This window comes from Argopecten irradians, chromosome 3, assembly GCF_041381155.1.
Source record: "Argopecten irradians isolate NY chromosome 3, Ai_NY, whole genome shotgun sequence".
NCBI lineage: Eukaryota > Metazoa > Mollusca > Bivalvia > Pectinida > Pectinidae > Argopecten > Argopecten irradians.
Genome location: NC_091136.1, coordinates 13,856,992 through 13,881,985, shown reverse-complemented (window position 1 = coordinate 13,881,985; position 24,994 = coordinate 13,856,992). Strand labels below are relative to the sequence as shown.

General features: G+C 36.5%; 1 protein-coding gene across 6 annotated transcripts in view; it reads left to right on the top strand.

The window, feature by feature from the left end:
- LOC138317611 (kin of IRRE-like protein 1) overlaps positions 1-24,994 on the top strand; it is a 224,807-nt gene that overhangs the window by 179,157 nt on the left and 20,656 nt on the right. For all 6 annotated transcript variants that reach the window (XM_069259394.1, XM_069259395.1, XM_069259393.1 and 3 more), the window contains 2 exons: positions 1,963-2,098; positions 18,321-18,530. In XM_069259394.1, coding sequence (XP_069115495.1) covers positions 2,011-2,098; positions 18,321-18,530 — 298 coding nt within the window. In that variant the 5' untranslated portion in view covers positions 1,963-2,010. The remainder of the gene's footprint in view (positions 1-1,962; positions 2,099-18,320; positions 18,531-24,994) is intronic.

Below are 24,994 nucleotides of genomic sequence, written 5' to 3'. Positions count from 1 at the left end.
TACAGCCGACTGTTAACACCTGAGGATGATGTGTAGTATCTGTTAATTAGTTGTCTGTTAACGACCGTACAGATGTTCTGGCAGTCATATTGTCTGTCTCAACTGGCTGACATGTGAGAAATGTTAGTTTGTAAATGGGCGAGAAATTGAGAAAAACATTTTATGGAATAGGAGAAAATTGAAAATCAAGAATGTAAAAAAAAATTACAAATGTCTGAGAAGTCTGCCTAAAATCCAAGGTAACTTTATCAAGTCAAACCTGTCCATAAAGGCCACCCAAAGGACAAGGTCAAACCTGTCTATAAAGGCCACCTAAGGGACAAGGTCAAACCTGTCTATAAAGGCCACCTAAGGGACAAGGTCAAACCTGTCTATAAAGGCCACCTAAGGGACAAGGTCAAACCTGTCTATAAAGGCTCCCAAGGACAAGGTCAAACCTGTCTATAAAGGCCACCCAAGGGACAAGGTCAAACCTGTCTATAAAGGCCACCCAAGGGACAAGGTCAAACCTGTCTATAAAGGCCACCCAAGGGACAAGGTCAAACCTGTCTATAAAGGCCACCCAAGGGACAAGGTCAAACCTGTCTATAAAGGCCACCCAAGGAACAAGGTCAAACCTGTCTATAAAGGCCACCTAAGGGACAAGGTCAAACCTGTCTATAAAGGCCACTTAAGGGACAAGGTCAAACCTGTCTATAAAGGCCACCTGAGGAAAAAGAAAAAGAAGAAACTTTATAGCCAGTTCAATTTGTATATAAAATTTGCCATTAAGGACCCCAAGAAATTGGTTGGTTAGGAGAAGGTTGTTATACATATGTGGTTGCTTAAATTGTTTGTAGAAATATTGAGTTATCTCCCTTTTGATAATAAAACTAGTGATCTCCCTTTTGATAATAAAACTAGTGAAGCCTTTAGTTTAATGATCTAGGAATTGTGATATCATCAATGGTTATAAAAACCTGTATGGATGAGTTGTCTCCCTTGATCATAAAAGTACAGGTCTGGTGGCTCCTACAGCGATGTCCATGATTACTCAACTGTCGGAAATCAAACTACAATTTTGATAAGTAACTTTCCAAGCAGTCGATTGCCGTCCTCAGATATTCCTCGGCAGACTGAACAAAAAAGAACTGCAGCAAATATCAAACGGCCATATCTAAGGTTTTATGTCCATTTTATTTATGGAGCTATCTCTGTACGATTTTTTGATAATTTAGAAATTGTAGAATTTGAGGGTCAGATACTGTAGTGTTTATGTATGATATCAGATTGATATGTTGGGCAGGGCTTGTGTTTGATGTTGGACTCGTGGTTAATGGAACATCTATAGAATTAGGCTGGAGAAAATGTACTCTAAAGTAGATTATCTAATTCAATTCTCATTTTATTTCTCAAATCTGGAAATTTGTTTATCTAATTTAAAAAAAAAAAATGGAAGTTCATTTCTGGTTCTAGCTAAAGACACCCCTGACAGACCTAGAAATGGAGACTGTCGTAGTTAAAGAAACTTTTGATTTTAATTCCTGTTTAATTTAAGTAGAAATTTAAAACTTGATTTGTTTAAGGACACACATGACGAAGTCATATCATCTAATCAATCGTTTTTTATTCCGTAGAATAAACCCTACAAAGCAAATTAACATACATAAGAACATTTCGCATAGACTTTTAAAGATTATATACGCCACGATATATAATGGACGTTAATTTACTTAGAAAGTGATAAAATACTATAACATTATAAAATTACTCATTCAACATAATTAACATAATACAAATATCACTCACTCATTCACCATTACTTTAAAACAGTTTATACATATTAACACAATTCACACAAAATACCTACCCTATCGGTCTGACAGGGTTCCATCCTGTCCCATCCTGTCTTATTGGATATTTATTATCGTGGCAGGGGTCTATATGTCTTTCTAATCTCTCTGTATTTTTGTGTATTTTCAGGTGACTAGCTGTGTAAGTAGTTAAAGAGATTGGATATCTATACAACACATGATGGATTATTACTATGGAGGCTGGCAGAAGATGGTGGTCCAGGTCTGGCTGTACCTGTCGGTCTCACTCCTCATCATCGCTAGAGGTAAGACAGCTTTGGTTTGTAGACAATATCGGGTAGGCTTTTTACTGTACAGCAACTTACATCAATAGTTTTGTAAAATTATGAATTTTATAAAGTGAGGCATTGGTTTGTGGAAAGTCATAGGGAAGGTAATCAAACAATATGACAGCATGTTTTGACACAAGAAGGCAGTTACCTTAGGAATTTATACAGATTGATTATTTAAGATAATCCAAAAGGAAATCTCTCAGTAATACTCTTGTAGATTAATCTGTTCATTTCCTATCTTGGAACAGTCACGCAAAGTTTGTACTATTGAAGTCGGTGAAAGATTAATAGACAGCTGCTCGGCCAAGTTTATAGGCAAAACTATTGGTGACCTAGTCGAAAGAATTCTTGCCACACAGGTGCAAATGTAAACAGGACACAAGACTCTCACTAACCAGGAGTTGGTAATATAGAAAGGAACTCTGGGAATCTGAATTTTCCATTAATACATTGAAGGCGGGTGATACGTGATACCTGTACTGTACAGGTGTTTTGGGGGAGGGGGAGGGAGGGGGGGAAATGGAGAGAGGTAATGTTTAGGATCCTATTTTAGGGGAATGGCTGGAGGATATAGTTAGAGAAGAAGAGAATTCTATTTAACAGCAAACAGAAAAAGGGCTGGGTGTGAACTTGATTGGCCAATCAAGTTCACCCTCAGCCCTTTTTCTGTTTGCTGTTAAATAGGACTTAATTTTCATAGAGATTTATTTATAAAAGTCTATCTTAAAGTTGATTCGCTTATCTAAAAGTAATCAAACTAGCTTGATGAACTCAACAGAGGCCTAATGTAGAATATGACCCTGGTCATATTGTGGTCATGCCATGGTCATATTGGTCATTTTATGGTCAGATGACAATGAAATTGTTCTTTTCATGATTTTGTCAATAATACATGTTCAAGTGTGAACTGGATTAGTGTGATGTTTAGTGAGAGAGACATTTAAGTTGTTACGTAACCCCATACCGTGATCCACTTGAGAATGGCACATAATTTGGGGGTGGGGGACATGTTTTAAGAGACAACACATGCTGTAAGTCTATACTCCATGTTACAGTTGTAGTTTCGTACTTAAGACGTCTGCACTCGTTAACTTGAGTGTTTAACACATGTACATGATGAAACGATGAAAAAACATAATCTTAAAAATGTTTGTTTTTGGCAGCGGAATGTTTTGTCCTGGGATAAATTCATTGCTGTTGTTGTTTCGTACGGATTTCATATATCACATGGTTTCTTGGAAGTTTAGATTGTATCAAATATCCTCATGCATGCATGGTAACTGTTCAGGAATTCGGTTTTGAATTTTGACAATGTCTTTGACAACCAGAAATGTCCTACTCTCTCTAGGTCAAAGAGGTTTGCGAGTTTAGTATTGGACTTTTCATTGGATGTAAAACGTTAAAATTTTTCTCTTTTAACACAAAACTTAAATTGAAACCTTAATGGCTTTGTGGTATGAATTATAATAAAGAGATGATTCAGATTTGTACTTGGAAGCTGGACGTATTCACCAGACGGACATTTATTTGGTCCATGTCTGCAGTGGAGAGTGATAGACTGAGATATTTATTAGAGGATCGGTATAACTGGCAATCTAGGTAGCAGGGTAACATATACTTTTGTTCTCAAAAGTCCAAAGTCCCTAAGTGTATATCTACCATCTATTCTTCAAGTCCAGGGGTCCAGTCCATACATTTCTAGAGTTTGGAAGTTTCAGTGTCACCTCATGAGTTACTAATGGGATTCAAGAGCTCTTTGGAATAAGATGTTGGAAAGATCTGCACCTAAGCTGTGATGTAAACACACATAGATTATAAGAGTAGTAAAGAGTTGGAACATCTGTATCTTATTTCTGAGCAGGAGATGCCATTTGTTACCCAAGTGTGCAAGACAAGTATTTATTTAAGGGTGCATGTCATTACCATTCTGTTTCCGTTCAAATGGTTAAATTGATAGAACACCAGAGGTTGAGAGTCCCCACCGTTATGATTCTGGTCAGATGGATGTTTGCGACCTTAGTAATATTTCAATGTATATCTGACATAATGATGACACAAAGACCACCAGCAGACAGACAATAAAAGATACAAGTACGATATTCTGTGCCGCTAGAGGTATGTCCCAACTGTTCGTTAGGACTCTCACCGACACTAATCAGTTTGGATGACTCAGGAATCGTGTGTGATCCTCACCAATCTTAATTTAACGGTTGATTTTTTTTTCATGATGTTTTGTCAGTCATGAAGAAAGGGACATATGTCGTATTACAAAGTGATCACAGACGTCATGCATAAATGCACGGACTTGTTACCAGAGCTGCATTCTTGAAGATTTATGATTGAGAGGGTTACGGTATATTCTCCATCACGATTTAATAGCTGCCTAGCGACCACATGTTATGTAAGAGACAAAAGAAATATTCTACCACTAGCTCCCTACCTCTGGACGGTGATTACCAAGTGGTTAAGGTGTCTGATATCATTTTTTTACCTTTAGTTCTTTGTCTCTAGCTCATGTTGGCTGAATGGTTCAGGTGTCTGACATTCTACTACTAGCTCTCAGACTCTGTCTCTTGTCCTTGTTGGCTGAATGGTTAAGTTGTCTGACATTCTACCACTAGCTCTCGGTCTCTTGTCCTTGTTGGCTGAGTGGTTAAGGTGTCTGACATTCTACCACTAGCTATCAGTCTCTTGCCTTTGTGCAGTTAAGGTTTCTGACATTTCACCACTAGCTCTCTGTCTCTTGTCACTTATTGGCTGAATGGTTAAGGTGTCTGACATTCTACAACTAACTCTCTGTCTCTTGCCTTTGTGTGGATACAGTGTCTGACCAGAATCACGAGCTCTCGGTCTCTTGTCCTTGTTGGCTGAGTGGTTAAGGTGTCTGACATTCTCTTTTTGACAGGTCAATATCTGTAGCAATTATAACGAACTCTTAATTGAGGATATTTTTTTAAGATAATGAGGACAAGTAAATATCTATAGCAATAAACTTTGGGGATATTTTCTACAAGGTTCTGCGGTGAATTTGATACATATCATTTTGGGAAATAGATATGTTACGGTTCTGTAAATTAAGCCTTGATTGTCAATTCTATTTGTGTGGTGTATGCTTGTGAGTGCAAATTCATTTATTACTAGATTTTTTTATAATTTTTTGTGGTAATTTTTCATCCTTTTTAGTTTCTGCATCTACTTTTATAATGCTGTCCTTATTTCCTGTCTGACAAGTTAAGCTATACTAGTACCCAGGGTGTATTTTATAAGTTATCAAATCTACATTACAACTGATTACACAGGAAGAAATATCACAGAAAAACACATAAAAACTGACAGTTTAAGTCTTTTAACAGGAAATGGAAAGTTGTATACCTTTTACTCATGTAGGGAATAAAGATATGTTCAAACTTAATTATTTCACTTTTTATTTTTTAATTACGTCTATAGCCTGCCATGTACTCTATGACACAAGAATTTTCTGTTGTGCAAAGGAAGGGTGAATATAACTCATACTGACCACTGTGTCCTTACTGACCACTGTGTCCTTACTGACCACTGTGTCCTTACTGACCACTGTGTCCTTGCTGACCACTGTGTCCTTACTGACCACTGTGTCCTTGCTGACCACTGTGTCCTTGCTGACCACTGTGTCCTTGCTGACCACTGTGTCCTTACTGACCACTGTGTCCTTGCTGACCACTGTGTCCTTACTGACCACTGTGTCCTTGCTGACCACTGTGTCCTTGCTGACCACTGTGTCCTTGCTGACCACTGTGTCCTTGCTGACCACTGTGTCCTTGCTGACCACTGTGTCCTTGCTGACCACTGTGTCCTTGCTGACCACTTGTCCTTGCTAACCCTGTGTCCTTGCTGACCACTGTGTCCTTGCTGACCACTGTGTTTTCTAACCCTTGCTGTTACCATGTGTCCTTGCTGACCACTGTGTCCTTGCTGACCACTGTGTCCTTGCTGACCACTGTGTCCTTGCTGACCACTGTGTCCTTGCTGACCACTTTGTCCTTGCTGACCACTGTGTCCTTGCTGACAAATGTGTCCTTACTAATCAACGTGTCCTTTCTAACCACTATGTCCTTGCTGACCAATGTGTCCTTACTGACCATTGTGTATTCGCTGACCACTATGCTCTGGCTTTCTCAGATGTCAGCAGTGTTTGTGATCTGTTGGGTGACCATCGTTTTCTTCATGGAGCTAAAAATAACCCTTTATCTGTATTCATCCACAGGAAAATTATCTAGTTAAAAATACACTTGTAGTAAATAATGGGATATCATGGAGTTGATTATCATGGAATTGTTAGTTTACACCCTTCTGTGTAAATCTAGATCTAGTTGGAATGTTAAGGGTTAGTTTCATTGACCTGTTCAAATAAATCCACATATCTTGAAGAAAACTCTTTAAAATGAGCCTCAGATTCCATTAATCGATGCTGGAAATATTCTGCTCCTCTGGGTTTACAATGACAATGTAACTGCATTCAAAGATACGCCTTGGACATAAATTTGAAAATTTGTAGATAAATCACCAAGTTTATTTTGTGTATTTCTTAAATTACTCCGGCTTGACATGTCTTATCATTCAATGTATTTGGGGGAAGACCTGTGTTAAAAATAAACTGCGTTTTAAAAAATGTCTGAAAAGCGTAGAAAGATTGAGATGCAATTTATATAAAAACAAAATATACAGAAAATGCATATCCAATTCCAAATCAACTCAAATAACCTTGAAATCAGAATTTCCAGCTGTCACCATAAATTGCTATTTCTCTGTATATTGGAGACAAAAACCGAGGAATTTGAACCAAGACTTAGACTTTATGTATATGTTTCCTGGTTATGTATTCTACAAGTGTCGCCATGGATACAAATCATATCTCATCTTATTTTATAATAGACAACTTGGCCCATATAATACCATTCTAAATGTTTAAGAATTCTACCAGCAATTAGGAAACCTTGAGGAAGCGTAAAATTCTATTAATTTCTTTTTCAATAGTTTTGGAGAATATATAATATGTCAATATTTTACAAATTTTGATAAACATGTGTCTGATTTATCACAGAAAAGATTAAATACACAACATTACACAAGATTTACATGTTTACTGTAAACTGATCAGGGAACAAGAACCTTGAAAATGAATTGAAACAATTTCAGAAAAAAAAAGAAAAATTCATATTTGACCAACTTTATTAAACAAGCTTTTCACTGATCAGTAACCATGTGTAATCAGCCTCTGTAGAACGTTTTTATCACGGTACATAGACGTCCGATCTGCCTCCCGGGAATGTTTGTGTGTTGTTGCTAAATGTGACTGTATCATCATTAGTGACACTGTATCATCATTAGTGCACAACCTAACAGTGGTATTAAACTCCAAGTTCTTCTTGTCTTAACCATTACCTGGCCTTCTAGTAAAACATTAAAATGAAGCAAGATTCATCGCCAAAACAAAGGTTGGAACGCTTGGTGTTAGTGAAACATCTGCCACAAAGCTTTTTAGGATTTTAAGGTTTTAGTTGTGGAATACATGTTTTTAGTTGACTTTCTTTTAGATTTTCAGTGAAAGGCTTGTAGTTATGATTAAAGTGACATTTAAGAAAATGTTAACTAAAACGTAATCAGGATTAAATGTTAACAATGCCGCATTTGTCACAGCTATACACACTATCAGCCTCTCTTCTCTTCGTTAACACAGACCTATTTATCAAAATCTGAATGATAGAATAGGGACATAATTTCTCTGGGAATCTGTGATTTTTACTTTTTCCATAGGTCTTTTGATTGTTTTAACACTCCTGATTTGTGGCATAAATGCAGTGTTCTTGTTTCTGTTGTGAGAAGTTGGAAGTCATTTTTACTTGAGAAACGGAGTAGTCTGTGCTGTTGTGATGTGATTGGGTTATAACAGATGGTTTGATTGCTCAGATTCTGTAGTGAGACCTGTTTACCTGAAGACTAAAATGAAACCCATGGTGCATTTGTTGGCAGCCAAGTGGCTCCACCATACAGATAATGGTGCTATTGGATTTTTCTGAGATAACTTAATATAACAGGGTCCTTCATTACATGTACAGCATCTGACATAAATACAAAAATATATTATCTGGTAGAGATTAAATGGGTATAGGCCTAATGTACTGAGAGATATTAAATAGGTAGGCCTACACTGGTAGCTGTAGAATTTCTCTATCAGATTGATCTGCATTCTTCTAGAGTTTACACTGCACAAACCGCCAGTTTCTACTAGTCTCCATCTAATGATTAATCAGAAATGTTTGTTGCGCTGTAGTTTATATTAATTCCCAGTAAAAACTACACAACTCCTATTCTCAATATCCACAGACTAAGTCTGCATGTCTCTGCTTCCCAAATTCCCACATTATGACTCTGTGTCTCTCTATCATTACATCTGAATGTTGATGTGTTTCTCGTGTCTGTAGACTCTGATTCAGCAATATTACCTAGGTCTATAGTATTGTCTCTCTACTCATTACACTCTGTTCCATATGAGCCCTTTTTTAAGTAAATGCATGACCTTTGACCTTAAGAGGATATAGTTCCTATCCTAATTTTAAAGATACAGCAAACAACTACCCAATTCAACCCAAAAAGCGCCCATGTCCCTATAAATGCCACTGCTCATTTTTAGGTTTGCCTGGGTATAAATAAAGACCAAAACGGTATAGGTTTGCAATCATTTTATCTTATTTTAAAAGACTTTTTTAATATATTTTTCATTTTTTTAAAATGCTCTGGGTACTTATTTGGTTGATTACAGTTACATAGGTGAAAATCTGATTATCTGAACTTGAATACCTGTATACTTTGTCCTACAATAAATTACAGTCTCTTATAGGTTTGTTAACAATTCCCAGATTCTGTTTTTCCTTCTTAAACAAAAACCCTTGCACCATGACAATAAAAAAGGTCCAATCTGTTTCTCCTCCTTGATGTTTACAGAGTTAGTACTCCTATATTTCCATGTATAAGGTTGTCTCCATGGTTCTGAGGAGGTACAACTTAACACAGCTGGTCCCCCGCGGTGACACTAACTGACTCTCCTAATAACAGTTACCACAGATTGTCTCAGGGTTATGGGAAAATCCGTTTTTTCTAGATTTTTAATTTCAACTACGAGGAATTCGTCACAAGTATAACTCGGTCCTCAAACCTGAAAATAAAACCTTCCCATCTGAACAAGTATTTTTTTGTCATAGTAATCAAAAAGTGATTGAAAAGTTTCTTTGTGAAGTTCCTATAATATAATCTGCAGACATTACCTCTAGAAGTCTTTGGCCTCAAAACATGTATATGTGTGCAAATCTGTCGTTGGTTTCTGTGACTGCATGTGCCCTATTTACTGAATTGTGGAATGTCAAAAGGTCGTGCATGTGAAAGTTTTATGTCTGTAAACGAGACATTTTGTTTGGAGGTACTTGATGCCATCTGTCTGTGTAACCGAGTCCAGACTTCTCCTACAGTTCTCATTTAAAATTTCCAGAGAAAGTGAGAGATGTAATGACTGCACTGAGAAGCACTGCTTCTGTGTTTGTTTAAAGAGTTATTGCCCCTTAGCATAAACTAAACCTTACTTGACATTAGATAACTTCCTCCTCCCCAAACAATCCTCACAATAGTGAGCTAATTAAATCATTGAAATCAAAATTTGTACACTGAATCAGAAAGAGTTATCCCCCCTAAATCCATGAAAATTCAAATTAATCTTGAAAATTAAAAATAAAACCAATCATTCAATTGTATCGAAAAAAAATGCAGCCATTGATTGTTGAATACCTAGAGAAACAAGTGTGCTGCCGTTCTGAGATAAGTAAAGCAGAGATGATACCAGAAACATAAATGTTTTGATCAGCGAAGCATTTTATCAGATTGAGGTGTAAATTCTGAACTAATTATACTTGTGGATTATGGTACAGTATCACATCTGTCGGTAACTAACGTCAACTTCACTTGTTCCATGTTCGTCTTCAGTGCTGCCACCTATCCTACGATCTGGGGCAGTTATCCGTTGTGGTTGATAGCTTTGGTAGATCATATAAACATTTTACAGTTTTAAGATTGAGATGAGTGACTTTTAAGTACATATCGGTGTAACACCAGAGATTGTCTCCGGCAAGGGAGATAATTCATGTCAAGGAAAGATAATCAATATAAAATTAGTTGAGAAATACACACAGATCTATCAACACTACTCAATCTGTTGGGGTGGTTGTCATTTGTTTGTATATGTTAACCAATATTTCTAAAAGTGATCTGTATTTTTTAAGTCTATGAAGAGTTTGATATATGTTACATACTGTAAGGTACAGGGCACAAGGTCTAGATACATTGTGTCAGCCAGGGAAATGATATAATCTGAATTTACTGCATAGATAACAGAAAGGGAGGTAACTCATGGTTAAATTCTGTATAACTGGAATTTAACATTGGTGTTACAAACAAAATCACAAGTGTTGGGAGATTTCATGGTTTATAATAAAAAAAATTATAAAAAAAAAATGGGGTTTAACATAGTTTAAATTATTTCAGCACAAAAACTTTATCCTTGGTTATCATAAAAAGTAGTAAAATGTTTTGTTTAACTGAGATACTTTGTTAGTAATTGTTTTCAGTGTGTCAGGTTTCCATTAGTCGCCTTGTGTTGGTGCCATCATAATGATGTATTGTTCTGGCCACTGATGTTTCCTGGTGGTTTACTTAACACTTAAACAAGAAATTAAAATCCCATTATAGGTGCGTGTGGAATGGGACAAAAGTTTTAAATGCGTTAATGGATGTACAAAGTTGTTAAGTTGTTTGTAAATTAGACAGTATGATTCACTCAAATTAAACCAAAAAACCTCAACAGAGACCTGGAAATGTTGTAGTTCACAGCAATAATGTTTGTAAATGTTACAGTACAGATTAGTATTTTCTCTATCTGTAGGTTCAATAGTTCAGTAAAATTGAGTCACTTTGTCATGGGAGATAACTCACTCAAAACATGGACACAATTCTCTACAATGGTTTGGTACTTCAACAGGTTTGTGCTGTTATACCCAGGTACTAAAAATGATTTACTTTGACCTTGGATAACACTACAATGACCTTGAGAAAATGACACAAAGGTCTTACATGTATACCCTTAAGTGATGTCCTCCACAGTTATGGCCCTTTGCTTTGTGTATTATGTTGTCATGGAAATTGTTTGATGTTACCATGGAGACCTACAGGGATGTTACCTACATGATAGATACATCATTACATCATCATAAAACACAGGTGTGATGGCTGTGGAATAGGTTGCCATGGATACTGATCTTTGTTAGAGTAATATTGCTCTACCAAACTTTACTTTCCCTGAGTATCTCATGACAAATTACTAAGTGAAATGTACTGAATGTCAGAATGTCAGTAAATTTGCCATGGTAACAAAGAGTTAGTTTGAGTAATACTGTTGCATTGTGATTTACCTGGTAGTGTACAACTCTGTCGTCAAATGTATGTATCAAGGTTCTGTCACTTCTGTCACAGGTGACAAGTTACAGATTAGTTGAATGTATTCCACATATATGACATGATGTCAGTCAATATGCTGTGAGATTAAAAAAGTGTCAAGTAACCATGGTAACATGTCATATGACATGACAACCAATGTTATGTCACAGTGTAGAAGTGCAACTTAATTTTTGGTCTGATTGGTATGTCTAAGGTAACCATGTCTTTTTGTCTGTTGGGTAAGTGTAGTCTGGTACAGTGTAAAATGGCTGACATCGTGCTCACTAGCGTTGCTCTTTGACCTCACTACAAAATTAAACTTTGGTAATCATTGGTTACTGTGTTACTGTGGTTCGAGGCTGCTGAGCCTCTGGGTGATTGTATTGTCTTGGTACGTGTGAAAACTCATTGATAAAATGCAAAACAAAATGGTTGTTATGGGCCGAGCGGGGGAAAAAATGCCTATGTCACAATCTTTTATGCAGTAATGGCTTCCGCTACAGAATCTGCAGACGTAAAATTGGAAATAAAATTGGAAATGTATGTCCCAACCTTCTAGTAATATGTCTTAGTTGAAAGGAAGATTCCAAGAGTAGCCCTTAATGTCAAAGAGATTTTTTTTATCTTTGAAAGAGAAAAAAAAAAAAAAAAAAAAAGTTTGCATTTTATGACATATGTATGTTTCAGTGTAGCGTTATATGACATGTGTGTTTCAGTGTTTGCGGTAAAAATATTACAATGTGACAAACTGCGGCATTGATATATATTGAGTAGTGTCAAAGGGAAAATACGACAAAATATAGCATTCCTTGCCAGTGTCCCAACTCGTATCCTGGCAACAAATAGCCTCCATGTTTGACAGATCTATCCCATACTTATATCATTATGCATGTCTATCTATTGGTGGTGCCAAGGTGAACCAGACAGTTTATATCATTGCTGCTATTAGAACATCTCTCACCCATTTCCCCAGCACCATAGTTTCAAGGTCTGCATCTGAGATCTTTCAATAACTTGCTCTTGAGACATCAATTTGGCACCAAGAATGACAGGCTGATGCAAATGCTCAGCTTCATTGACAAAAATGTGTCTGCAACAGAGAAGAAATGCTACAAGAGGCATTGCAATTAGGATTCAAGTGTTTATTCTACTAGGAATAGCAATTTGTTACAACAGGCCATATTATTAGGATTCAAGTGTTCCTGTAAGTGAGATTTTTTTTACAAGAGACTTTATGATAATGAGTCAAAAGTGTTCTTGTGATTGAGAATTTTTTACAAGAGGGTGTATGATAATGATTGAAGTGTCTGTAAGACATTGAATGTCCATGTTATATATGGCACAACACACAAATAATTAACACACATCTTGTCAGCAAGTATTGTCTTTATCACCATCTAAGACAGCTGTTTGTGGTAAAGAAATTGAAATAGGTGACTTCAAAAATCTGATGCTTTATGTAATACATGTACATTGTATGCTTTATCTGAAAAAATGGAAAAAATAAATGTCACAGGCCTCTGTAAACTGTAGCTATGTACAAATATGTCAGCTTGGGTATAGGATATTTTCACTGATTCCTTTGAGGATCAGACATATACTGCCCTGTTGTGTCTCCTCACAGATCAGACATATACCACCCTGTTGTGTCTCCTCACATATCAGACATATACCACCCTGTTGTGTCTCCTCACAGATCAGACATATACCACCCTGTTGTGTCTCCACACATCCTTACCTGTGAGGATCAGACATATACCACCCTGTTGTGTCTCCTCACAGATCAGACATATACCACTCGTTTGTGTCTCCTCACAGATCAGACATATACCACCCTGTTGTGTCTCCTCACATATCAGACATATACCACCCTGTTGTGTTTCCTCACAGATCAGACATATACAACCCTGTTGTGTCTCCACACATCCTTACCTGTGAGGATCAGACATATACCACCCTGTTGTGTCTCCTCACAGATCAGACATATACCACTCTGTTGTGTCTCCTCACAGATCAGACATATACCACCCTGTTGTGTCTCCTCACAGATCAGACATATACCACCCTGTTGTGTCTCCTCACAGATCTGACATATACCATCCTGTTGTGTCTCCTCACAGATCAGATATATACCACCCTGTTGTGTCTCCACACAGATCAGACATATACCACCCTGTTGTGTCTCCTTATATCCTTACCTGTGAGGATCAGACATATACAACCCTATTGTGTCTCCTCACAGATCAGACATTTACAACCCTGTTGTGTCTCCTCACAGATCAGACATATACCACCCTATTGTGTCTCCACACATCCTTACCTATGAGGATCAGACATATACCACCCTGTTGTGTTTCCTCACATCCTTACCTGTGTGGATCAGACATATACCACCCTGTTGTGTCTCCTCACATCCTTACCTGTGTGGATCAGACTTATACCAACCTGTTGTGTCTTCTCACATGCTTACCTGTGTGGATCAGACTTATACCACCCTGTTGTGTTTCCACACATCCTTACCTGTGAGGATCAGACTTATACCACCCTGTTGTGTCTCCACACATCCTTACCTGTGTGGATCAGACATTTACAACCTTGTTGTGTCTCCTCACACCCTTACCTGTGTGGATCAGACATATACCACCCTGTTGTGTCTGCATACTTGTAAGAATTACAGTCTTACCACATGTTTTACATGCCCACTAACACTTGTGGATGTTCTAACAACTGTCTTAAACAAAGACTATTGCCAAACATCATAATGGCAAGTGTCAGGTCATTCAGTTAGTGGCCTCCAATCTTATCCTCAGATCTGGAATGGTCCTAGACAGGCCTAACTACGGTGATAAATCACTGCTTCTCTACAACATTGGTCATCATACATGTATACATGACCTTGGTAATATCACCATAGATACATGACCTTGGTAATATAACCATGGATACATGACCTTGGTAATATCACCATAGATACATGACCTTGGTAATATAACCATGGATACATGACCTTGGTAATATCACCATAGATACATGACCTTGGTAATATCACCATGGATAAATGACCTTGGTAATATCACCATAGATACATGACCTTGGTAATATCACAATGGACACATGACCATGGTAATATCACCATCGACACATGACCTTGGTAATATCACCATAGATACATGACTTTGGTAATATCACCTTGGACACATGACCTTGGTAATATCACCATGGACATGTGACCTTGGTAATATCACCATGGACAAGTGACATTGGTGATATCACCATGGACACATGACCTTGGTAATATCACCATGGATACATGACCTTGGTAATATCACCATGGATGCATGACCTTGGTAATATCACCATAGCTACATGACCTTTGTAATATAACCATGGATACATGACCTTGGTAATATCACCATGGATACATGAACTTGGTAATATCACCATGAACACATGACCTTGGTAATATCACCATAGATACATGACCTTGGTAATATCATCATGGATACATGACCTTGGTAATATCACCATAGATACATGACCATGGTAATATCACCATCGACACATGACCTTGGTAATATCACCATAGATACATGACTTTGGTAATATCACCTTGGACACATGACCTTGGTAATATCACCATGGACACATGACCTTGGTAATATCACCATGGACAAGTGACATTGGTGATATCACCATGGACACATGACCTTGATAATATAACCATGGATACATGATCTTGGTAATATCACCATGGATACATGACCTGGGTAAAATCACCATGGATACAAGACCTTGGTGATATCACCATAGATACATGACCTTGGTAATATCACCATAGATACATGACCTTGGTAAAATCACCATAGATACATGACCTTGGTGATATCACCATAGATACATGACCTTGGTAATATCACCATAGATACATGACCTTGGTAAAATCACCATAGATACATGACCTTGGTGATATCACCATAGATACATGACCTTGGTAATATCACCATAGATACATGACCTTGGTGATATCACCATAGATACATGACCTTGGTAATATCACCATAGATACATGACCTTGGTAAAATCACCATAGATACATGACCTTGGTAATATCACCATGGATACATGACTTTGGTAATATCACCATGGATACATGACCTTGGTTATATTACCATGGATACATGACCTTGGTTATATTACCATGGATACATGACCATGGTAATATCACCATCGACACATGACCTTGGTAATATCACCATAGATACATGACTTTGGTAATATCACCTTGGACACATGACCTTGGTAATATCACCATGGACACATGACCTTGGTAATATCACCATGGACAAGTGACATTGGTGATATCACCATGGACACATGACCTTGATAATATAACCATGGATACATGATCTTGGTAATATCACCATGGATACATGACCTGGGTAAAATCACCATGGATACAAGACCTTGGTGATATCACCATAGATACATGACCTTGGTAATATCACCATAGATACATGACCTTGGTAAAATCACCATAGATACATGACCTTGGTGATATCACCATAGATACATGACCTTGGTAATATCACCATAGATACATGACCTTGGTAAAATCACCATAGATACATGACCTTGGTGATATCACCATAGATACATGACCTTGGTAATATCACCATAGATACATGACCTTGGTGATATCACCATAGATACATGACCTTGGTAATATCACCATAGATACATGACCTTGGTAAAATCACCATAGATACATGACCTTGGTAATATCACCATGGATACATGACTTTGGTAATATCACCATGGATACATGACCTTGGTTATATTACCATGGATACATGACCTTGGTAATATCACCGTAGATACATGAACTTAAATAATTCTGATAATGATTATTTTTAATCCCATTTGCTATTCGAAGTAAAATTCTATCATAAATGTTACAAACAACAGTTTAAATTTTGTTGTAAAAATGGTAGTTTAGCTTAATGCTGAATTATAATGTGTGATTTAGTGAAGCAGTTTGTCAAAGTATAAGTGTTTTACCTTATCTTCTTGACAATGTGTTAGGTAAAGTTCTTCATGTTCCATGAAGATCCCTTGTGTACACTCAGCTGTTATCTAGCATGTCTCAATCGTCTCAATCCCACTTACATACACTTTTATATTACTCAGATAAAAAGACAATTTAAAACTAAATTTCTTTGTTTTTAACTGACATGGGTGGTCTGATACACACGAGAAGTTTTGTGACCATTATACATATCTGTATATAGGTGCTATAGATGTTCAGCCAAAGTGAGGTACCATTAGTGTACAGCATCATACATGTGGAGAGTGAACGATACAAATAACTGGCCCTAAACAACACATGTATTATGAATCATCACAAAAAAGTTTTATAAAAGGAAAGAGAAGAAAAATTAGTTAGATTAGTGGGAAAAAATGTAATAAAGATAAGTTTGATTATAAAGTTTCATGGGAGATAACTCTCAATTTCTCAAAAAAAAACCATTCTGTCTGATATAGATTGGAACTATCTGTTCTGATCTATCACACCAAGTACTGTACAAAAGGGAGCATTGTGATGGCAATGATAGAACGGGATAACATATTGATTAAGATGTCTAACATTCAATCACTACGCTCCTGTGTCTACTGGTTTTAAGTTTTGAAATTGACACCAGGTGACAAATTTAAGATCAGAAACAATACTGAAGGTATATCTGTATTAGCTTCCTCATCCACCATCCAAATCTGGATTTAGATACAAAACTAAACAAGCTGCTGCAAAAACATCATCTAATAGGAAATGTTAGTATTAGTTCATTAAACAATAAGTAGTTTTAGAGAATTGCCTACTATTTAGTGTCTATCAGTGACCTAGAGGACAATAAAATTGTATGGTAATGGGAATGTCTGTAGGCAGTGAGAGACAATATTTTGGTTATACCAACATGTCCCGGATAGTAATGAAAGCTCTGTGTAATGTAATTAAAGCTTGTCCGTGTGTAATCATTGTAAAGGACACGAGTGATGATAACTTAATTAGAATTATAGATAACGAGAGGTGGGTCGTATTTATGTTTTCCTAATATGTACATTGGGCAATTAACAAGATGCTTATAACATTGACAATGTGATAAAGGTTTACGTCCCCGTCGGGATAATGTAGAGGGGCCTGATGGGAAATCTCCTTATAGTGTATTAAAGTCACCGTTATGTTTGACTCTGGTCAAGATAATTTGGTGACAAGTGTGTAATTCGGGAAGTCTGGTTTAATTTCGTAACTGACTTATTTGGTATTTTTATTGTTTGTGTGTCATACTAATTGAGTAGTACTTTGTGTAAATAGACCTTATAAGAAGACTGTTGTTGTGACATATATAACACTTATATCTACATTAGTGGGTATGTCATGTCAACTTTGACCTTTTACCTGATTACCTAAAATTTTATATAGTAAAAGTACATTAGCAACAACCAGCCTACATGCTAAAATTGGAGTTGATATTCTGTCTAAACTGAAGGTTAAAATAAACTTCTGTCAAAGCTAAATTCACTTTCAATTAGGAAAAAATCCACATCATTTGTTTTAAATCAATGATTTCACAGATGAAATATTGATCCCCATTTACAGTGTCTATTGTATTCTTTATCCCATTAGCTCTTGGATCCCAACAATTTACTGCCCAGCCTGAAAACACCACAACGACTCAGAATTCCACCGTAGTTCTACAATGTGAGGTTAAGAACCGCCAGGGGACGCTACAATGGACGCGGAACAGACTAGGTCTGGGGACAGTGCGGGCACTTCCAGGGTTTCCACGCTACACCATGGTGGGAGGGACAAACATCATTGGAGGGGACACGATTGGTAAGTATAGTCATGTGACAAGGTATCGAACCTTCTGATTGGTCAAATTATAAAAGATCCACGACCTTTTCTCATGGTTAGAACTTTTCAAATGAGACTAATTTACATATCCTGTGATGTCTGATTACGTTTGTGTGGGTCTATTGTCTGTTGGGGATGGAATGACGTTAAAAGATGATGTCCTGTGCTTACGTCATTTCAGCGGCAAGATTACTGGAGATACTAGCACCCCCACAAACATCAGGAGTATCACATGGTACATGAATTAATCCCATTGATGGGAGTTTGGGGATTCATTTCTAAGTTTCATCACAGTTAAAATAACAGTTCCATACATCCACTTCCTGTTGTTTGTCAATCTATAAACATCTTGCATGACTCTAAGATTTTCATAATATTGATATTCCTTCATTTCATAATATTGGTATTCCTTCATTTTATAATATCGGTATTCCTTCCCTCTATAAAAGATCAACAAAGAGCTGAAATTCATCATTTTCTTTAAACTCAGAGGTAAACTGATACACATTTTGAAGAAAGCAAATACAAGTTTTGACATAACTGTCATCAAAAAGATAATTCAAAGAAAAAGTGCAATGAATTACCAGAGGCCATTTTAAAGCTGGGAATTGCATTTAAGCATGGACATTAACTTAGTTATATATATATGTTAAATGATTTGAGTATCTAGTTCTCCAGTTATAAAAGTTTGATAGTCGTAGATCAGTGTCACTGTTACATGTAGTACAGGTTACAAGTGGTTTGTACTCGCTAACACCATCACGCATTTTGGTGTATAAAAATTTTCATATTTACTGTTTTTCATCTAAAAATCAGGATGAACCAATCTTTAAATCAATTGCATGTAGTGATATATGTCACTCATCACAGGAAAACTGGTATAAAAATTCACCAGTGAGTTCTTTATACTTACCTCCCCATACTTATAGGGAGATGACATAAACTGTAGACATGTGGAATCGTGCAGGGATTTTAAAAAATGCATTGATAAGATAACTTATAAAATGCTTGTGAAAAATGGCTATCTTCTGATTCATCGGCATGAGTAACTATCACTAGGCCTCTACCTATGGGCTTCAGTGGCCCATTTCTGAGATGTGGTAATTAACTTTCACCAAATCATCCCTGGCCCATTTCTGAGATGTGGTGCATGACTTTCGACCACTAGCCCCTGGCCTATTTTTGGATAAAGTTTTTGAGATGTGTAGGACTGTCGCCAGATGTTGCTGTAGGTTAGATGGATTTTCACTGGGAACTCTCTTTTTCTTGTTATCACTAGAACCTCCTGACCTGCTAATGCATCACTAAAACTTTGTACAACAACAAACCAATATAGAAAATTTCAAACTGAAACGCCATTATAAAAGGATAAAAAAAGTTAACAATTGTTTACGTGATTGAATGTTTTGAACTTCAGACAGGACCACTTCCTTGTTCAGATGTTTCCACCAGTACAGATAAAGGTCACGCTGACATTCTGTGAAGTATATAGAAGATAACTTAATAATAAAACATTTCTCCATATACCAATGTCAGTAAAGAGCTTTTACTCTCAATTCATGGTAGAGATTAACTCTGAAATATTGGAGAGTTTAGTCAGTGAAGGATGCTCCCCTGTGGCTGAGTCAACTAATATATTTGTATATCATTTAATCTAGTGATGATTGTTGGAGGGGGTGAGGGATGTTTGCAACCCTGCCCTGATGAACCTCAGTGTGCATGTATAATATGTGGTGGTAATATTTGCATCACATTTCTTCAATAAAATGTACTTTGAAGGTTATTAATGTCACCAGCTTTGGTTAGAGAAATTTTACTTTTGCATATGAACTCTAACCTTTGAACCTTGATCAAAGAATATGAAGGCTCTAGATTACTACTCCAGCCAGTTTTTGTGATTTAAGCTTTATTAAAATAACAATATTAACAGAAAATCATCACCACTGACAAAATACATTGGTGTTAGTGGTCAGTCTTTATCACTCTGACAAAAAACATTGGTGTTAATGGTCAGTCTTCACCACTATGACAAAAAACATTGGTGTTAGTGGTCAGTGTGGATGTCTGTGGTCAGTCTTTATCACTCTGCCAAGAACCAAAGATGAGTGATCACTCATCTGTTTTAGTTGATGTGCTTTGGCCTTTAAAAAAGAGTAAGAAAAAAAAGTCACATACAAAGTAATTATTTCATATATCAAGACTTCAGATGCTAGACTGGAATTTCAATGTCAAGTTCAATAAAAACCAAACTTGACTAGTTGATTTTAAAGCTAGATTTTCTCGATTTCCTTGTTATCACTCTGGTTAGACAGGGTTCCCACTTTTCATCACCCCTGTTCTGTAGATAATTACTATACCTATTATCAGAGTGCAGTGTCTGTGGTCAGTCTGTTGGTCAGTCTGTAGCCAGCTGTGGTCAGTCTATACACACATGGACTTGATAAGAGTTCTGTTAAGTGGTATTTGATGATTGGTAGAACAGAATGCCATTTTTCACATTTGACCAGTCAGTGGACATGAAGATTGATGGTGTTTGGACAGTGCTGTCTGAGGGATTGGTTTTTCTATAGCACTACATTATCAGGACAGAGCGACAAGTCGTCTGTCCAGGTCCATAGCAGCACATTATCAGGACGGAGGGACAAGTCATCTGTCCAGGTCCATATCTGTCTCTCCCCTTCACTAATCATTACATATTCCTCTTATACCCATAGTGGCATTACTAATGTCTTCATTTGCTGGAACAGCTGAAGGTCATTATAGATTTCAAGATGAAGGTCATTTTACTGATTTCAATGTCAAGCTCACTAAGGTTGGTGTCATTATATCAGGGAAGTGTACAGTACTGGTTCACTGTACATGCTATTAAAGGAGTTATAATGCATTTCACTACCTATAACTTTAAAAGAGAAAATTTCATGCATTAGTCATGAAATTAAATATGAAATACTGAATGTTTTAAATTGTGGTTATATGTTGATAGTGCTTTGAGGAATGTGATTATTCAAAAACTCAATCAAAGCCATGTATATAAAACTCCTGGTGCAACACTGGAGTTAAAGCTTCAAAAATTTGGATCAAATCTCCCCTGTCCAATGGACAGATGGCCTCAGTTTGTAAAATAACTCAAACGTTTGGAGAGACTTTTTGATGCAATTCTTTGAAATGTTAGAATTTACTCAATCAATTTGAATGGTGAAGTAGTTTTGATTAATAAACCAGAATACCATTTAAACAATCTATTTACCAGTCATCCAGACAGCTGTTAGGATGGGTGAAAGTCCTGTCCCACCAACAGTCCGGTAATTAACAATTATTCCCATCATTATAATGTGATGTTGATATTTCCATCAGTATGATAAATGACCAGTGTCCAGTCTTGGCGATGTTTACCAACTCTTGACAGTATCAATCATAACTTCTCATGATCCCTGATGATGTATCGGTCCGTCACACCCCAACAGTCTGGGTCATCAACAAGTTTGGAATTGTACAGTTGTGGTCATTAATTAGCTGTCATTGATTTCAAGATTTCTGGTGATATTGATCAGCTATCCTACAAAGGTCATAAGTCATATAAAAGTGAAAATCAAATGATATCAAAACTTGGTGTGACTGAAATCACAAGTGACACAAAAGACTGGATTTATTATTTGGCAAGATATTAATGAAAATTCATCTTTCAGACATTTGTCTAAAATTGATATTCAGCTCTGCTACATTATTTATAGGACTGGTTCAAGCTCAAAAGGCAGGATCAGAATATTTAGATATTTTCTGCATTTTGCCAGAAAACCTGACTTTCAGCTTAGCTGATCTGTTAAAATTGACTCGTTCACCCATGAAGATACATTGAATTGTTCTTAATCAAAGGCTTGAATTCAGGGAGGAATGAGTTAACAGGAAACTCTAGCTCTTCAGGAACTCCTGGTTCTATTGTTGTTTTTGTTGTTGTCTGTTTGATCTAGTTGATCATGACTTAGATTTATGTCAATATTCATTAGTTTTTAAATTCCAGTTTATGTATATTAAAAGAAGCTTTAGTTGTGTGACTAATTAAAGTTAAGCCACTTACGGTAAAGGTAAAGGTAAATAAATAGATACAGAACGTCGTTGGGAGATGTAATTATCCTGTTATCAAGACAACTGGCTCATGTAATGTCTGTATAAATATATTTAATCAGTGAAAGCCATGATATGAAGTATAATGCCATTCTTTATATCTCTAGGATGGTCTCGTTAAATCACAAGTATCCACAGGTTCGTTTCATTATAAAACGTTGATTAAAAGGAATTTTCGTGGTAATAAAGGCACCTAATGGTATTTATACCATGTCGTTTCACCTGTGGAGTTACATACACATGCGAGGTTTTAATACACCTTTGTCCTGTCAGCATAACTCAACCAGTTTCTTATAATGAGTACAATGCAGGACTAAGATCTATAGCAAGTTTCTCATTTTCTCTGTAATCAGCAAACATTACTGCTGATTAAATTATAATACAAACTTACGTGGAATATTCCATTAATTAAATCTGCTATCTTCATTTATTCGATGTTATGGGGTATCTACTACAAGACAGTATTAGTGCCACCTTTTAGATATACATAGATCTACAAGTTTATGAGGATCCCAAGGATTCAATTGTATATAACCTAAAACTGTACCAATCACAATAGTCCCGTGCAGACTCGGCACCATTCTCTAGAACAAAGACAATTCTTGGAGAATTTGGCTTAATGAATCAAGTCTCAGTCCTTCTGGTTTTCCTTAATGAAATCCAAGTGCAGAGAATACTTATGTTAAAAACTTAAAGTTGACTGTATTAAAGATGCTCCACTCGCAGCTGACAGAGCATAAACAATACCCATCATTTGAACGATATCTGATGTATAATTATGTTTATTTGTGTATAATTAACACAATAATGCGTATGAAATAGAACATTTTGCTTTTAGTGCATGCACAATTAGTACTTTATTCCATATAGGACATAGTGCCGCAGATTTTTCTTGGGACGCAATTAATTATTTTTCATATTTTTATCTTGTTCTCAAATAAGAAGCTCAAACTTTTCAATGGTGGTAATGGTGTAAAATAAGTAACTTTTGTAACTGAAGAAACATATTTATTTGTCTGCTCCTTTTTTATAGAGAAAAAATACCATTTTTTAAGTCATTAAACTGTTCAGACAAAACATATCTTTGAAAAATTCCCTTTCTTTCCAATATATTTGTTAATTACAGTAAAAACATTTCACTTGTGTAATGTATTTTATGTAGTATTGGCTGATGATGATTTACCAACGAAAACAGCGCTAAATGTTCTTCCAGCACAAAACTTGTACATGTAGGTCTGTATTTTTCCATGCTGTTTGTAATTACATAACGTAGATTGACAGATGTACACTGGATGAACCCCATCTTGAGTGTGAGATGTGGGTATGAAATGGTGTCTGAAGTTTGAGTGGTGGGTATATCTCATGGCACTGACGTCATCAGGGGTAAGACTTGATATCGTCATGTTGCGGGAGTTATCTCCCTTCTATGTTAAAGCGTTTTAAATACACAACGATGATTACCTTGTTATCAGAAGTCAAATGAATTAATTGAAATAACCTTTAAACAAGCAGCAAGCAAACTAAGAAATACTATAGACATCCAGGATGGAACTCTTCATTGAAAAAAGGCTTATATAACCATGTCAACTCTTACATGACTACACATAGATCATGCTAACATGTTAATATATATGATTATCTCCCTTGTTATACAATGTTAGTGGTTATCTCCCTTGTAAGACAATGTAAGTGGTTATCTTCCTTGGTAAACAATGTTAGTGGTTATCTCCCTTGTTAGACGATGTTAGTGGTTATCTCCCTTGTTAGACAAAGATAGTGGTTATCTCCCTTGTTAGACAAAGATAGTGGTTATCTCCCTTGTTAGACAATGTTAGTGGTTATCTCCCTTGTTAGACGTTGTAAGTGGTTATCTCCCTTGTAAGACAATGTAAGTGGTTATCTCCCTTGGTATACAATGTTAGTGGTTATCTCCCTTGTTAGACGATGTTAGTGGTTATCTCCCTTGTTAGACAAAGATAGTGGTTATCTCCCTTGTTAGACAAAGATAGTGGTTATCTCCCTTGTTAGACAATGTTAGTGGTTATCTCCCTTGTTAGACGTTGTAAGTGGTTATCTCCCTTGTAAGACAATGTAAGTGGTTATCTCCCTTGGTATACAATGTTAGTGGTTATTTCCCTTGTTAGACGATGTTAGTGGTTTTCTCCCTTGTTATACAATGTTAGTGGTTATCTCCCTTGTTAGACAAAGTTAGTGGTTATCTCCCTTATTAGACTATGTAAGTGGTTATCTGTCTTTCCTGGTTTACAATGATTGTGGTTATCTCCCATGTTAGACAATGAAAGTGGTTATCTCCCTTGTTA